Source organism: Telopea speciosissima, chromosome 1, assembly GCF_018873765.1.
Source record: "Telopea speciosissima isolate NSW1024214 ecotype Mountain lineage chromosome 1, Tspe_v1, whole genome shotgun sequence".
Lineage (NCBI taxonomy): Eukaryota > Viridiplantae > Streptophyta > Magnoliopsida > Proteales > Proteaceae > Telopea > Telopea speciosissima.
The window spans coordinates 16,745,774-16,762,556 of NC_057916.1; the positions used below are offsets into that span (position 1 = coordinate 16,745,774).

A 16,783-nucleotide genomic window follows, 5' to 3' on the forward strand; every position below is an offset into this window, starting at 1 on the left:
CCCTGTTTAACGTGAGGAAGAAGACGACTTGGTGACAAAGTTTTATTTGTCACCATATACTCCTCTTTCCAAAAATTACCCCCATCTTTTAACTTAATTCCGTCCCCCCTGATCAATTAATTCTTATTTCTTGTGTATCCCTTATTCACTTCCTCTTCGTCTACCTTAGTAGCCTTTTATATTTCTGGTTATTTACCAAATGCCATTCCCTTTTAAAACTCGGAATCTTGTTGATTGAGTGGGCTCATAAGCGACCAAACCGGGTTTTTTGAACCCCGGATTGCATCACTAAATTTACCTTGTGGGACTAGGTCCTGAATGGGAATGGAGTTGCCACTTCACCCTTCATGTGGCACAACTAGGTGTGCAATCAAGAGATCTTTCTTGACTGCACAGTCCAGTAAAACTTTTTCCATAAAAAATGTGTTTTTGAAACTGTTAACCAAAAGATGCGCACTGGTTGTGTGGTTCGGAAAATACTTCTGAAATTTCAGAATTATGAGAACCTGTTCTTGTTCAAATCAAACAAGTAAACTCAATTCTCATCTGATTCAAATGGAACTTTAGAGTTAATAAAATTTCCCTGGACTCTCTTAAAATCCTCCAGTGGCATTTCAAAAGATTCTTTGGAAAAATTATAAAAATTCACTGAAATGAGCTGTACAGAACAGTCTAATTAATATGTTCTAGATTACCCAGAGGTGCTTAAGAACATAAAATCCACAGACCAGAATGTAACAATGACCACAGTAGACCCAATAATACAAATTAATAGCCTTCCAATATCATCCAAAGTTCAGGAGTTTGTTGAATTACAGATTATGCCAAATAGTCGTTTAATATGATGTTCAGTATCTACCTCAGATTCGATGAACTGTAGCAGCACAAGAAAGCAACTTATGATGAGTTCTAAAATTGCAAACAATATTAGATCTAGAGAACTGAGAGTTAAATCCACAGGCCTGGGTTTCTTGATAGAATCTTGGCAGCATTCTATGACTGAACAATGTAGGGCTTGCGGCGGTATTTGGGGGCCTGACCTCTCTGTCCACACCTCACACAGCAATCCACCAAACTGAAGAACACAGTAACCGCAGATGAATAAAATTCCAAATCAATGGTTGAGTGGAAATTTCGGGAAAATATATAGAAGCAATGGATTCATTTGGATAAGATAACAAAATAAGGTGCTCAATGGTAAATAAATCTACAAGAGGATGGTTATTCTGTACTCAAGGATAGGGATAGCATAGAAACAAGATTAAGTATAAAAAGAAGGGCAATTCAGGAAAGAAGGAAAGATGCTGTCATCTAAATAGCATCACCAAGTTGTCTTCCTCCTTTGAACAAACACCCAAAGCGGAAGAATCAATTACGGAGTCGATAAGAGAAATCCTTCAAACGGAAGCCAGTTGATGTCAAATTTCAGGGAGTGATTCCTCTCCCTTGGGTCTCCCAAACATGAACATTAGCTACTGGAAAGAACCAGCAGCCGGAGAAGAGTTTCGACCTGAGATCAAGTCTGGCAAAGGAGCAGGACTGGATCTGATCGCAGGTCAGTTTCTAGGAGGTTAGAAGGAATGGAGGGATGGTAACCTAGGTTTAGGTTGCCCAGGAAAGGTGGTTTTCCGCCTAGAAGAGGGGAAGGAAAGAAGGAGGGATAAGGTAATTCAGCGCCAACCTACAGTGTTCTGCAGGCACCCCTATAAAAATGAGACACTGAACGGTAGTGAAGAAAACGGTTGGGAAGAAGGAGAGGAACAGGAGAAAGAAGAAGAGAAGGAAGGGAAACCAGATCGGAACGCACGGAAGAGGGGAAGGAGAGAGAGGGAAAGAGCACACAACCACAAGCCATCCAGGCACACTCTACAAAATTCAATATTCCATTCTCATTCATCTACTAAATTGTTGGATTACAAGCATATTTATAAAAGGGAAATAGCACCGAACAAGGAAACTTGAAGCAAACTTAAACAAGGAAACTAAAACTGGAATATCCTTCGTATCTAACCCCTACCCAAAATAATATATTACATAAAATTCTCCCAAATAAAATAAATCTCCTTAAATATCCTACTGAACCAACAACCCAGTTTAGAATTGGTTCCTTGTGTTCTTAGGAATCTCAACGGGTCAACCAGTCCAGCCACGTATCTGCATCATCCAATGTCTACCAAAACCTATGATACCTATCTGGTTATCTATACGACAACCGAACTCCATACAAACCCCTCTAAAACTGAAACGCAAAACATGAGGACGACCTTCAAAGCTGAAGCATATCAAACATGGCGATGGCGTCTAATTTGCACCACAGGACCTGAAACCCCAAATCATCAGAGAGGGAATGATGTAGATCAAGCCTGTTGAAAGGGAAAAAACAGCCGCAGGTGTAGGGGTCCCCATGGACCAGCACTACACCCTACCAAGCAAACCAATTCGTGGACTTTGTTTTCAGTTTTTTTAAGTCTATTAGGTTTAAGTCATTGTTTTCCTTTTATTTAGACTTTTAATTCCTAGTTAGATTCTAAGTCTATTTACTTCAGCTCCTTGGGCTATAAATATGTAATTGCTCTTAGTAGTAAATTAGATTTGAGTATAATGAAAGAATTACTTTGCCTTTGGCATTGTGAGTGTCCTGTGAGAGGATTGGCTGTGAGAACTTGGGCGAGAGGCCTAGGGTGAGAGACCCAATTCCATTACAATGGATTTGGATTTTTCATCCTCTCAAGTGCAGTGCACTGCCCAGTGCACCTTTAAAGTGCATTGGACGGTGGCAACTGCACTTGGGAGTCTTCTACGCTGTCGAATAGAGCACCGACTCTATTCTGGGATTGGTTATGTGCCCTAGATGATTACTTTCACTGGTTCACCCTGACTGAAGAGCGGAAGATGAGGCTTGCATGCAACAAGTTGACAGGGACAGCTAGGAAATGGTGGCACACTTATGAGGACAGATTATACCGTTGTCCCCAGGAGCCACCGACATGGGCGGAGATGAAAGAACTGCTGAAGGGAAATACCTACCAACTACTTATAGGTGTCGGATGTATGATCAGCTCAACACTCTTTGCCAGAGATCCTTGACTGTTGAGGAGTACATGGACAAGTTCGACGATCTCATTGCACTTACTGATACAGATGAAGATGACAAATTACTGTCCAGGTTCAGATTAGGCTTGTGCAACGACATGCGCGACAAGATGGGGGTGACACGTGCAAAGTTTGAATGAGTGTTTCGAGAAGGCCATGGAAGCTGAAGGCATACTCAAGGCACCTACTCCACATTTCTATTCACAGCCCAGAGAGGTCAGACAGGAGACTACAGAAGACAGACCAAGTGGATTCCTTACCCGTGTTCCACCAACTACACAGGATAAAGGTAAGGCTCCCGTTGATGTAGATCAAAACATGAAGAAGTAAAAGACCAAAACACTGTTCACGTGAACAGTGTCACAGCCCCATCGAACCAAGTTTATTGGGCCAGGACTGGACCAGCTCGAGCCAGCGCAGCTGTGCTTCTAGAAGGCCCAAGAAAGTGCTTCACGATTTTGACAATGCTGGTCTTTGACCAGTTGAACTCCTAGCTGCCTAGTTTCTAATTTAGTTGTCCATGCATGTTTAGAAGGCTGGATTATAAAGCCTTTAGAAGTTTCTATTTCTAATTAGTTTATGTTTTCAACTTGTTATTATTTTCCATTAGTTGCTATTTTTTACTTTCTAATTTTGTAAGTTGGTCTGAGTCAATAATAGGCAGCCATTGTAAGAGATTGACAATGAATTGATGAATGAAATTTTGAGGCAAATCCTTGCACTCGACTTTGGGAGGATGTTTCCTGTTCAACAGCTGAGATAGCTGTGGGTGAGAGGCCCAGGACTGGGAAAGTTCACCCTATCTTTTTATCCATCTTCTTCTACCCTTTTCTTCGTTTATTTTCCATCAATTAAGTGTTTGGTGTTCTGCTGCAACCTATCATCGATCCTACTGTAGAGTGGTTCTTACTTGAACTGACTTCTACATTACCCATGGTTGATAGGAGTGACACGAAATGCTACCACTATCACAAGTATGGTTACTTTGTTAGGTCTTGCCCTCAACGACCATCAAACCGTATTGTGGCAGGCATAGAAGAAGCTAATTCGGATACAACTTATGCTGAACCACTTCCCTTTGGTGGTGATATTGGAGAGCTTCCATCTGACGAGGAAGACACCATCGGCATCAATATTGTACTTATGGGACTTTCAGCTAGTGTCTTAGTGGGTGATAGTGAAGAAGATTCAGCTACACTTGAGGAAGAGCAAGATGTTGAAGCTACCGAAGACCATGAAACTCCAACCATTGATCATGATATTGATTGTGTGGCAGAGCACATCGAGTAGGTGATTCCCCCAGAGTTTTTTGAGGAAAGAGGACCGTGCCTTAAAGATTACAAAACCCCCGATTTTTCAGGAGCTCCCAGAGTACTTGCTTGGACAACGTTTCGATGTTCACCATACTCGGGTAGTTCCTCATCTAGTTCAAACTCGAGGTCGAGTTTCTTTAACGTATGGGAGAGTTGATGTAGATCAAGCCTGTAGAAAGGGAAAAACAGCCGCAAGTGTAGGGGTCCCCATGGACCACCACTACACCCTACCAAGCCAACCAACTCGCGGACTGTTTTCAGTTTTTTAAGTCTATTAGGTTTAAGTCATTGTTTTCCTTTTAATTAGACTTTTAATTCCTAGTTAGATTCTAAGTCTATTTACTTCAGCCCCTTGGGCTATAAATATGTAATTGCTCTTAGTAGCAAATTAGATTAGAGTATAATGAAAGAATTACTTTGCCTTTGGCATTGCGAGTGTCCTGTGAGAGCTTGGACGAGAGGCCTAGGGTGAGAGACCCAATTCTTTTTCCCATTCCATCTCAATCAATTCCCCTTCCATCCATTAATTTTGTGAGTTTTTTTCTTCTTCTCCTACCTTTTTACATTAGGGAAGGCTTCTGAGCTGCATAACCGATCGCTTAGCTCTTTGTCAGAACATTTTTTGGGTCACCCTATCTGTTTATGTTGGACAGTTCAATTTTTGTGATTCACATTCATTTTCAACCCTTTACTGCAGTGCAAACTCTTTGGTCAAGATTCAAGATAAATTTTTTTTTTCATTGGTCAATACAAAATGACCGTGCACCATGAATTCCAGATGTTGCCACTTTTGGGTTTTTGTTTGGGGGCTGCTGATTGAGGAATCTCGATCTTTTTAATAGTTTGCTTGGAAGCAATTGCAATTGTTGCTTAACAGGTACCAGTTACTTTTGTGAAAGCACCAAATTCTTTTGCAGTCGTTGTTGTATACCCTATTGACCTATTATAGGGAGATTTATGTTGCAGAAAAAGAGACTATTTGTTCGCTACCGTTTCACCTAAAAGCTCAAATTTTTAGGAAAGGGTAGCGTCAATGTATACCATAACACTCCCCTCATGTGCAGGCCAAGATCCCATGGTCCTTGCATGTGGAGTTCACGCGGTATTTCTTCATGTGGTACCGAGGGAGAAGAAGTGTTGGCCCTTTCCGATTTTTGCACTTCCCAGGAGTTGAACACTTGACCTCCCTACTCTGACACCATGTTCGCTACCATTTCACCTAAAATTCGAACTTTTAGGGGTAGCATCAATGTATACATTAACACTATCCTTGTCTCAATTGATTAAGGAAGGGGCCTTAGAGGGAAAACTCCTTGGTTGCTCCTTACTCAATTCGTTTGGACATTTGGGCAGGAAATCGACCTCATTTGAGGATTCAGGTGAAGTTACATGGTTTATCCTCTATATTTCAAGGACACGAGGAACACTCTAAATGGTATTACTATCTGTTTAACAACTATTTGCAAGCATTTGTGACATATGTGTGTGTATCTGTTTTCTTGGGAATGGGGATTGGTAATAAACTGAACTCCCCTAAGCCCATTCCCCAACTAACAGGGGACTCATAAGTCATAAAGGTATTTATTGATGAAAGCAGAGAACTCCTGGAATTGAATTAGGAAGAGTTCAGACTGTCCTTGCACCACCAAGTATGCCCAAAAAGAATATCTGTACCAAAACCCAGCAGAGAAGCTATCAATGTTTCATTTGCTCTATTTGATTGCTAAGTTCTGTATAGATCATTGAAGTTGAGTATCAGGTCCATGGTTATTCTGTCTCATTTTCAATCTTTTCCTCTAGCTGGCAAAAAGCAGATATTTACCTTCTCTTATTATCTTTGAATTGTTTATCTTATTCAAGATTCTATTTATTATTTGCAGATCATCCTATCTCAAGAAAAAGAAATTCAGAGACTCAAAGAACTTGTTCGGGCCCTTCGTGAACAGTTGCAACAATGCAGGTGCAATAATGATACGATTAACAGCACTGTAACCCTTACTGAAAATTTAAATGAGCTTGAGCGACAGCATATTTTGGAGGATTGACCATATATCTTACATTTCTGTCAGTTTATTTGGTATCTTCTTGTTACTGTCGTTTTTCTCTCCAAATGATTTGTTTCTAGAGGTTCTCTCCTCTTATGTAAAAATTTCCATTTTATTCAGCTGACCTAAATATTACATATTATCAACTTCGCAGAGCTTCTTCTCAGTCATCTATTGATAGGTGATTGTTCAAGGTCTACTTTAATCTTCTGTGTTACAGACTAATCTTGCAGTAATTAATTGGAACACTAGATCATGGTGAAACCGGTTTATTAGAGAAAGGGGTTGAAACAATTTTGGGAGTTGACCAAACTTTTTGGATAGGTGGAACTATAGTATTGTATACTGCTTTGCCAATCATCTCAAACTAATTCTGCAGGAATTCATGTTCCTTCTCATGTTAAGGAGTTCGGATGACCACTCAGTATGATCTCACACCTAGAACTAATTGGAACTCTCAACATATGAAGTTTTGAATAATGTCCGGAAGATTCACAGGTTCACCAATTGCATGATAAGAGTTGATTTTCAGCAAAGAAAAAGAACTATCTCAAATTGAAGTTTCCTTCTTTATTTTGCCACTAAAAGCAACTTCACCTTTAGTGCTCTTTACTTTAACATGTATACATTGTTTCCATTAGGTCCTATGGATCCATACTATAAATGATTAAAATCAGAAGTAGAAAAAGATCACATTTGCAGACCACCCACCCCAATTGTTGCTCCAAGCATGCTGCAAATTGCTAATCATCTTAGATTGAACCGAAGTAAAAAGTAATTAACTGGGTCTTGCAAGTACTATTCAATTAGTGAAAGTATAAGACCTAAGAATGCAGTCAAAGGTAGAAAAACAAGAAATTGGATCTGAATGGTTTGGTTGGTACAAAATGTAGAAGACATGGAATTCTGTCAAATCAAACGACTATCAGTGGGGGATGTGAGTTACCAACAATTTGCCTTGGTCATGACCTTGCATGATAACACTTCTGTTTTTGGGTCATGTTTCTATTTCAGAAATAATTTTTTGTACTTCTAGTATTGGGGGGAAATTTCTTCACAAAAAAATGTGTTTGGTAATGGATAGTAAATTCTATTTCTGTGTTTGATAAGAAATAGAAACACACTTGTTATGAGCAGTATTTCTATTTGTATAATTTTGATAAATTTTCAAAAATACCATTGAATGCCCAAAAATTTGGTGGAGGTGGAAGTGGCGGTGTTGGTGTTAGTGGAGGTAGTGACGGTGGAGTCTTGCGGAGATGAGAGTTGCAGAGATAGGTTGAACACCCCCACCGGTCCCTTTATTTCTGCATTTTATTTCTGGACCATAGAAGCTCCAGGTTTTGCTTGAATTAAGCGGTGTAGTTAGAAAATAATCCCAGGTTTTGCTTGAATTAAGCGGTGTAGTTAGAAAATAAAATCAATGAAGGAGAATGTATCTGGGGATCCTTCTGGCAGACTGATCATTGCCAAAATTGTTATGACTAAGAATTGGACAGGTACAGATGGACTAAATCTAGCAAGGATGGGTAACTTGAATTAGAAGACTCGTCGTAGAAGCATCCGATAATGAAGGATTAATCCTTAAAATCAATAGACAAGTCAGCTTCCGGTCTCCTACATCTCTATTTAGGGCTTCCAATCCAAATTCCCCTTCTATTTATCTAGCCTGCAATGTCAATGTGTTAGCTCACTGGGCTTCCTTTTTCAGTTGTACCAGTTGGAGATATCCATCCAACCCACTGCCTTCCCATGAATCGTTCGATGAAATGCTGAAAAGGAATGTAAACATTTTAAAATTAAAAAAAAAAATGCACTTTATGAGACATGTATCCAAACAATGTTCTCATTTTTAATTTAAAATGCATATTGCATTCTCATTCTCAGAATGAGATTGCTTACCAAACATAACCTAAGTATAATACCAAATTGAAGTCTTGAATGAAAAATGTGTTTGCAAATCTATCCATCTTTATTCTATTTGAATTGTCGGAAGTTGAATTTAGTTGGAGATCCCAAGACTATTCCTTACCTTTGGGGCAAGTGTGGCAACCTTCCCACCACAAAGTATCCATAAAAAAAATATTCCCCAACAAACTAATGGTTCACGTGAATCAAAAGCAACATTTTATGTAAAGATGAGCTTCTAACCAGAAAAAAAAGGCCAGAGTCAGAAGCAATTCTCCTATTCGCCGCCCCCCCCCCCCCCTCTTGCAATGCAAAATGGAACAATATTAGTATATTACTGAATCAACAAGAAGAACCATGTACCATAAGAGAATGAAATTTGGTACAATTTGTGGTCTACAATGAGACTTGGATTCTCCTTCTGTTGTTTATTTCTTGATGTCTTCTTTTTAGAATTTTTAAACCCAACCAAGTGGAGTTGTTTACAAAAAGGGGGAAATGGGGAATCCTTCTTCTGGTCTGATTGAATGATCTTTGAAGCCCATAACTTGTTCGGATTCTCAGGCTAAACCACCACCACCACCACCACCACATGATAGAGAAAGGTAAGAGTAGTTTTACTTTCTAGTTTCTACGTAACCTTCTCGTGAATATCATTTTTTGTATGTTTACCTTCATAATAAAAATATATATTAAAAAAAGAAGAAGCCTGACTCATCGAGTCAACTCCGATTTTAACCTTCCAGAACACATAAGAGAATGCAACGAAGTTTATAGTTGATGGGACGTGTAAAGTCATGAACTTTAGTCTTAGCAATATCTTCTATATGCCCTATTTGCAAGCATCAAGAGGAATACACACATTGGTTTTTGGTCTTTTTGCTTCGAAATGTTGGTGCCTTGCCTTTTTCCACTTTGCATTGTCACACGTCAATTTAGGGGGCCAAGCTTTAGGGATTAGACTTGCTTTGCCCAAAACTTATCTCAACATTGTCCAGATAGAGAAAAAAAAAATATTTTCTTTTTTTATATTTGGGAACTTTTAAAATCTCTCTCTTAATTCATTTTCTAGCTCGTTATCAAAGCAAGCAATCTCTGAAAAGGTGTGTGGACTGATATTCCTGGAACCGACATCTTATCTTTTTAATGATTTAATGACATTTTTCTTTTTTCCTTCTCCAAATCAATCTCTTAATTTGGTCATCTCTTTGTTGGCAGATTTGAAAAATCAACTCAATGTCTCAATATCCTAGTTGTGTGAAACTTCTGGCTCCTTCAACGTGTATTTTGGAGATACTGACGGTGCTTGGTCAGCTGACTGATTTAAAGGTGGCCGAGGGGTCCCCTTGTTGGATAACATGGGGGGGGGGGGATTCCTAGCTGCTCGTTGCAAGGCCTCTTGGGGGCAGCTTCACCTTTCTGCCCTTGAAGCTGAGGCAGTTCGTGATGCCATCATTATGTCTCCATGTCTTCGAATCCCATATCTACAGATATTCTCATTCTTTTAGCTCTACAAGGATTGAGCTCATCTCTAGATTAGGCATATGTAGTTGTTCTGTGTTACATTTTATTTCTTTGTACGTAGTAGTTCTTTTTTTTGTGGTTTCCTTTCGAATGTGTCTCAAGACTATGTAAGTAGAGTCCATCTGTTAGCCAAATGGGCTTTTAGGTTTTCTTTGTCTTGCTTTTGGTTGGCTCTTACCTAATATTATATATTTTTTTAATAATTCAGTCAAGGTGGGTGATAAAATCTATTCCTTTTTAATGTTTGGAAAAAATTTGATGGATTATGACCTTAACAAATAAGGTTTTTTTTTTTTTTGGTTGGTGAAGATGTAAAAAATTGGCTCAAACACCTAAAATAGGACTTAAATTGAATGTGAAATCGAATTAAAACTGCAACTGAATCAAATCGGTTTCATTTTGGTTTTGAAAATGTGTTTCTATTTGCAATTCAGTTCGATTTTGATTTATATATTTGAAACCAAACTGAATAACCGAAACTAAACTGATTGACACCTTTACACTAATCACATAACATATCACTACCCGGGCAGCAACACTTTAATCTAGGCCGCTCTCCCTATGGCGGAACGTAGAGCACTAGAGCTTCCAAGCATCTCACTTTGGTGGTAGGTAGTTTTTTCAAATGACTCCACTCCACTCCATTGTTCCTCCTACTTTATGACAAGTAGCCTTTTTCTAGTGGCTTTCACCTTACTTCAGGTAGTTCTCTACTAGATTAGTTATACTGTAACTCATTAAACTTGAGACGTGTTGATAGGCTTTGATACTAATACGTACCTAATCAATAAGCCAAAAGCTCTAATGATGATGGTGTTGATGGAATTTTTTATTTTTTATTTTTGGATCCAAGAATCTCACTTTGGTGGTAGGTAGTTTTTCAAGTGATTCCACTCCACTCCACTGCCCACTCCATTGTTCCTACTTTGTGACAGGTAGCCTTTATCTAGTGGCTCTCACCTTACTTCAGGTAGTTCTCTCTTAGATTAGTTCTTTTTATGACTCATTAAACTCGAGACATGGTGGTAGGCTCTATATTAATACGTACTTAGTGAATTATGTAGTAGTTCACGTAATTTTGATCAAGTTTCTGGGTCCAGAACATGTACAAGGGTAAAATTATAATTATGTATAAATTATAATTTTTAAGATTTCCTATAAATATAGATATAAATAAGGGTTATCACATTGTGAGGTAAAGAGTGATATAGATAGTTTTTCTAACTTTTCAAATTCTCTTGGGGGGTGGATGTAGGCAATTATGTTAAATCTCGTGTTGTATATAATTGTTAACTTGGTTGTTGTGCATTCGTCCTCAAATGATGGAACACTGAGTCAAACCCTTTTAACAACCAAGCACATAATAATCTACAGGTATAACTTATGTGGTACCAGGCTTCCAGCCGGATCCTGTGCTGAGTTAACTCAATGCATAGTATGAATTCACTTCAAAACGGCAACGGTCGAATTCAGTTTGAAGTCCTTCCTGAATAGAATTTCACAAAACCAAATTGGGTTGGAATCTGAATCAATTTTGTAGTTATATAACTGAAATTCCAGTGTTCTTGAAAGATGACGAAAACGCGTCTGTAAAGTTTTTACCATAATATTCTCTCTCTCTCTCTTTCAACTGATTCCAATGAAACTTCAACTGGAAGTTTCCTTTGCATTTCCAGTACAATTTAAACTCGTCGCTTTGCACCCTCTTCACGCACATTTCTTCCACGCAGAGTCGCTAGTCTTTAAGCCTCATACTCTGTTTCGAACTTCCTTTAATGGTTGGCGAAAGAGAAACTTCCCCAAATCCTATCCAAGTCACTATTGAAGTGGGTAGTGGTGGTGGTGGCACGACAGAGTCCATGGATGTCTTGGATCAAAACTCTAACTGCATAGAAGATGTTTCCTGTACTACTTTCAACATTCTTGCGCCCATCTACAAGCGGTTGAATGGTGTGGTAAGTTTGCACAATTTTTAAATTGCTGGGTTCTATTGGATTTCTTCTGGTTCATACTTTTGACGGTTCGATTGTCTCTGTTCTATCATTCTATGAAACCCCATCAGAGCTGTGAGAGCGAGTTAAGGGAGAGTGAGTTCAGGGAGTATTGGCTTAATCGTAATGAGTGCATATTGGAGAGCCTACTACACCGAAAATCTTCAATTATTTGCATACAGGTCTGTGTGATTTTCACTTCTGGTATGAATTCTGTTCTGATGTTGTAGTTTCATTTCTAAGCGTTCTTTTTCTAAGTGAGAATCTCTGTGTTCCTCAGTTTTAGTGTGATGAGTACTTGTTAATATTTCATGGGTTAATTTTAAATACTAATGTTTAGGAATTCTGGGTCGGGAATGAAGAGCTTGTGGGAATGTATGAGTGGCGACTCAGTGATGCTGGTTATGCAACTTATAAACTTGCAAGGACAAACAACCGTGGTGATGGTATGATACTGTAATATTCTTGCTGCCCCTTTTATTTTGTTTTACTTACCTAATTTGGGCATTTGATGTTTTTGGGAAAGGGCAATGAGAAGAAGAGGAAGTAATGGGATGGATCAAAAGGCTCTTTATTGTTTTTATTTCTCTGATGTGCTTGTTTTCTTTTTTCTGTGACTCTTTAAAAGTTTTCAGTTATTGGGAAATATGTTTTGGTTTGTTATTTTGGATCTTTCTTCAGTCATTAATCTGTCTCTTGGTGAGAATTAATTCCCCTCTAGTTTTTCTTTAATGATTCTTCTCCAAACCCCACCCCCCTTTTACATTCCAGTATAGATTTAATGTTCTTATCCAGTTCCTTCTTTATTCAAAACCCAAAATAATGTTAGCACCCTTCATAGGAAGTGAACAGTTTTCAAAATAATTTTGGATAGCCAATACAGGTTCACACTATTGAGATAATTTGTTAACCAGCAAGGTGGAGAAGGTTTCCTCTGATTATGAGAACTAATATACTATGTACTGAAGCAACTATTTCTTTTGGCCACAGGTCTACTTATTGCAGTTCACCAGAAGGACTTCCAAGTTCGGAATTACAGAGAATTGTTATTCAATGATTTTGGTGACCGTGTGGCTCAGCTTCTGCATGTTGAACTGATTATGAATTTCACTCAAAACAAAACTGTTAACATTGAGAAGGAAGCTCTCGTAGTGAATACACACTTATTGTTTCCGCACGATTCTAGCTTATGCTTCACTCGGCTACAGCAGGTTCCAAATTCATTGCATATTCATAATTTTCTTGCTGAAGTTTTTAATTCTGATCCTGTTATCTTCACAACAAAATGATGGCATTACTTGCACATTTGAAACTTTCTTCTCTCAAATATGATCTGAAACAGGTCTACAAGATTTTGCAGTACATTGAATCATATTGTGATGAATACCATCTTCAACATGTTCCTATCATCCTGTGTGGGTAAGTTCTAAAAAGATTGTTTAGAAAGAAAAAAGAAAAAAAACTATTTAACCATCTTGACATATTTTATTTTGTGATTTAAGGGACTGGAATGGGAGTAAAAGGGGGCATGTCTATAAATTTCTGCGCTCACAAGGCTTTGTATCATCTTATGATATTGCTCATCACTACACTGATGAAGACGCCCAAAAGGTTGGTCATTCCGTCAATCCATCTGTTTAAACATGTTAAATCAAAGGATTAGAACCTAAGAAAAACACATATGTGTGTATCCCTATTACAGTGGATTAGTCACCGCAACCACAGAGGCAACATATGTGGGGTGGATTTTGTATGGCTCTATAATCCTAACAATCATCGGAGACCGTTGAAGGAAAGCTTCATGGAAGCTGTTCTTGGAAATATAAAGGTACTTAGGGTCATGAGGTTGTTTTTTTTTTTTTTTTTCTCTTCTACTCCATAAGCCCTGTCATCTTCCCATATATTGTGATGTTCTTTAATCAATTTCATCCACATATTTAATTTTCTCATTTGAACTTGTTTCACTTTTTACTCCATAGAATCATCTTCATGATCTTGGCAGCTACATCACTTATTCCCAATTCCTTCAAACTTTCAGTCAGGTATCTTCCCTCCTGAACTCTGAGTGTAGTTGGGATATGATTTCTTTCTCTATAGCTTGTGATGTAATAATTAAGATGTATCTAGCTAATATTTTGTTCTGTTTTTGCTTTATTAGTTAGGCATAACCAGCCATTTTAATGTCTTAAGTACTGAAGAAGTAAAGGAGTTGTGGGATCAAGTTGACACGGACGAAGATGGGGTGATTGAATTCTCACTCTTGAATGTAAGTCTAGTACTGTTTTTGTTTTCAATTTCATTTTTATTTATTTGGTTAAAATTTTCATTCCAGTTGACCCTTTTGAGCCACCAATTGCAGAGTGCTTTGAACTCACAGGCATTCAGCCAGCAAAAAGAGAGCAGTGATGAATCTGAGCAGAGAGGAACAGAGGGAATCATGTCAAACACTTCAACTACTTTAGGTTTCAAAATCAAGAATGCTGTCCTCTTTCCTCCAGAAGTCGAAAAAGGGCTATGGCCTGAGAATTATTCCCTGTCAGATCATGCACATCTCACAGTGGAATTTTCCCCAGTGACAATGCAGTGTTGTTGAGTATAGTTGAAAAAAATCTGTGCTAGTCCATATGAGTAGTACCAATTTTGGTTTTTTTTACTAGTTGGGTGCTTAACTCTCTTTAATGGTGTCTTTATGATTTCTGAAACTGAGGTTGAGGAAATGAGATTGTTAGTAAGCTTCTACAGTCCAATGTTACTGCAAAGACAGTCAGTAGCTAGGGGACTTGAAATTAAGTTCCTTGAGGGGGTTATCAGCTATGTATGATTTGCTTTGGTGCCTGTACTTGTAATCTCACGGTGGAATTTTCCCCAGTGACAATGCAGTGTTGTTGAGTATAGTTGAAAAAAATCTGTGCTAGTCCATATGAGTAGTACCAATTTTGGTTTTTTTCACTAATTGGGTGCTTAACTCTCTTTAATGGTGTCTTTATGATTTCTGAAACTGAGGTTGAGGAAATGAGATTGTTAGTAAGCTTCTACAGTCCAATGTTACAGCAAAGACAGTCAGTAGCTAGGGGACTTGAAATTAAGTTCCTTGAGGGGGTTATCAGCTATGTATGATTTGCTTTGGTGCCTGTACTTGTAATCTTTATGTAAGCTTCCTTTCTTTCTTCTGATTATTCCCCGGCGTAAAAAGTCATTTGTACAATGTTATATGTAGAACCAGATGATTACCAAATGAATGTACTCAGGCAACCTTGTAGTTGCCTGCATGTTTATCAAATTTCTGAACGCGGACAGAAACCCCATCTCCCTTGTGTAAAACATCTTCAAATTAAAACCAGAGTGAACTTTGCATTCTATGAATATCTTTGCTCATGGTCTACCTTTATTTTTTCATGTGGATACAAGAATTTTTATCCTCTGCTGTTCACTGCCCGAACAGCACAGTGCTGTCCCCTCACATGGGGCACGAAATGACGACTTAACCTTCCTCGGACACTGTGTTCGTGCAGAGAGGTTAAGTCGTCATTTCAGCCCCATATGAGGGGACAACAGGTGCTGTTCGGGCAGCGGACAGCAGAGGATAACGATCCGTGGATACAATTGGTCAAAGTTTTGTCATTCTTAAAACATAAACTAATTATAGAAGGAAATACATATGCATACTATTTATCTTTGGAGTTCTAATCATAGTTGGAAAACCAGTAAAACCTGGTCAAGAGTCTTGTAGATTCGGTCAATATGAAAAAAACATGACTAGACTCAGTCCGGGTTTTTATAGACTTGGTATTTATGCCCAAATCACACAAAACTCGATGAGTCTGGTCAGAACTCTCTCTCAATGGGCTTTATAAGGTTTGTTAGTTTCTTATCCATAAATATGTAATAATGAATATTAATAATAATCTTTTGACTACATACATATATTAATGCACTTCCTCATGCAAAAATCCAAAGGTTTTGGCCATTCTTGTTGGATCGGATTATATATTAATGCATGTATTAACAATTAATAATAATCCTTTGGTTACTTTTGGGAAGTGATATATTTAATGCCTCTCAATTATCATTTTAATTGTGAAAAACACCAAAGGTCTTGTCATTTTGAGTATTATGTATATTAATTATTAAAAAATAAAAAAACACGATTCGTCTTGACCAGGTTTTGAAAAGGACGAGTCAAGTGGGAAAACCTAATAAATCTACTCAGCCTTGACAAGAAAGAGAAGAAAAATAACATTCAAAAGGATTCACTTGGTAAGCAATGGCAGCTAACAGTCCTCTTAATAAAGACTGTATCTCATCAGTGAAGTTTCGGTCCTCTACCAATTTTCTTTTTCTGAAAGAGAAAGGAAAAAAAATCTATGGCCCACTCAAGAAGGTTTTTTAGTCAAGTTTTAGCCCAGGTGGATTTGACTACATGGTAATATAAAAAGCTTTGAAAATCCAATTGAAAGATTAAAACATCTGAAGAACGGAAAATTGGCAATAGAAAATATAGGATTGTATTTAACTCTGATATTTTGCACTTGGGACATGACCAATCTTGACCATTTTCATTGGTTGATCATCTTATAGATTCTTTAATTGGTTTACCCAAAAACAAATTCCTTAGTTGAAGGCCGTGTATTAATACAACCATGATACAAAGTTTTGATGAAATTTCATGAAACCAACCAAAATATATCGAAATTTTGTAATTTTGGGTAAAATTTCGATCATGTTTTAGATGTCGGTATTGTTTCGGTCAAATCCTTTGTATAAAATATATGGTTTCGATCATATTTTCGTAATTTTGATGAAATTTCAACCATCTTTTGAGTTTCAGTATTGTTACACTAGTTTCGATTCCAGAAAGGGAAACTTTCTAGACAACTTCATTTCTTGTGATTTTTTTATTATCAAAACA

General features: G+C 37.9%; 2 protein-coding genes across 5 annotated transcripts in view; both read left to right on the plus strand.

The window, feature by feature from the left end:
* LOC122645373 overlaps positions 1-6,604 on the plus strand; it is a 32,675-nt gene extending 26,071 nt beyond the window's left edge. For all 3 annotated transcript variants that reach the window (XM_043838684.1, XM_043838688.1, XM_043838693.1), the window contains exon 3: positions 6,287-6,604. In XM_043838684.1, coding sequence (XP_043694619.1) covers positions 6,287-6,451 — 165 coding nt within the window. In that variant the 3' untranslated portion in view covers positions 6,452-6,604. The remainder of the gene's footprint in view (positions 1-6,286) is intronic.
* Positions 6,605-11,612: 5,008 nt separating this feature from the next.
* LOC122645333 (uncharacterized calcium-binding protein At1g02270-like) lies at positions 11,613-14,672 on the plus strand. 2 transcript variants are annotated; one of them, XM_043838649.1, is made up of 10 exons: positions 11,613-11,838; positions 11,946-12,056; positions 12,215-12,320; positions 12,865-13,085; positions 13,217-13,293; positions 13,377-13,485; positions 13,577-13,702; positions 13,854-13,916; positions 14,033-14,140; positions 14,234-14,672. In XM_043838649.1, exons 1-10 carry the CDS (start codon positions 11,659-11,661, stop codon positions 14,465-14,467), a joined length of 1,335 nt encoding a protein of 444 aa, XP_043694584.1. In that variant the 5' UTR covers positions 11,613-11,658; the 3' UTR covers positions 14,468-14,672. The 2 variants fall into 2 exon arrangements, with proteins under 2 accessions (XP_043694584.1, XP_043694590.1); XM_043838655.1 differs by having other exon boundaries at positions 14,252-14,672.
* Positions 14,673-16,783: the final 2,111 nt, after the last annotated feature.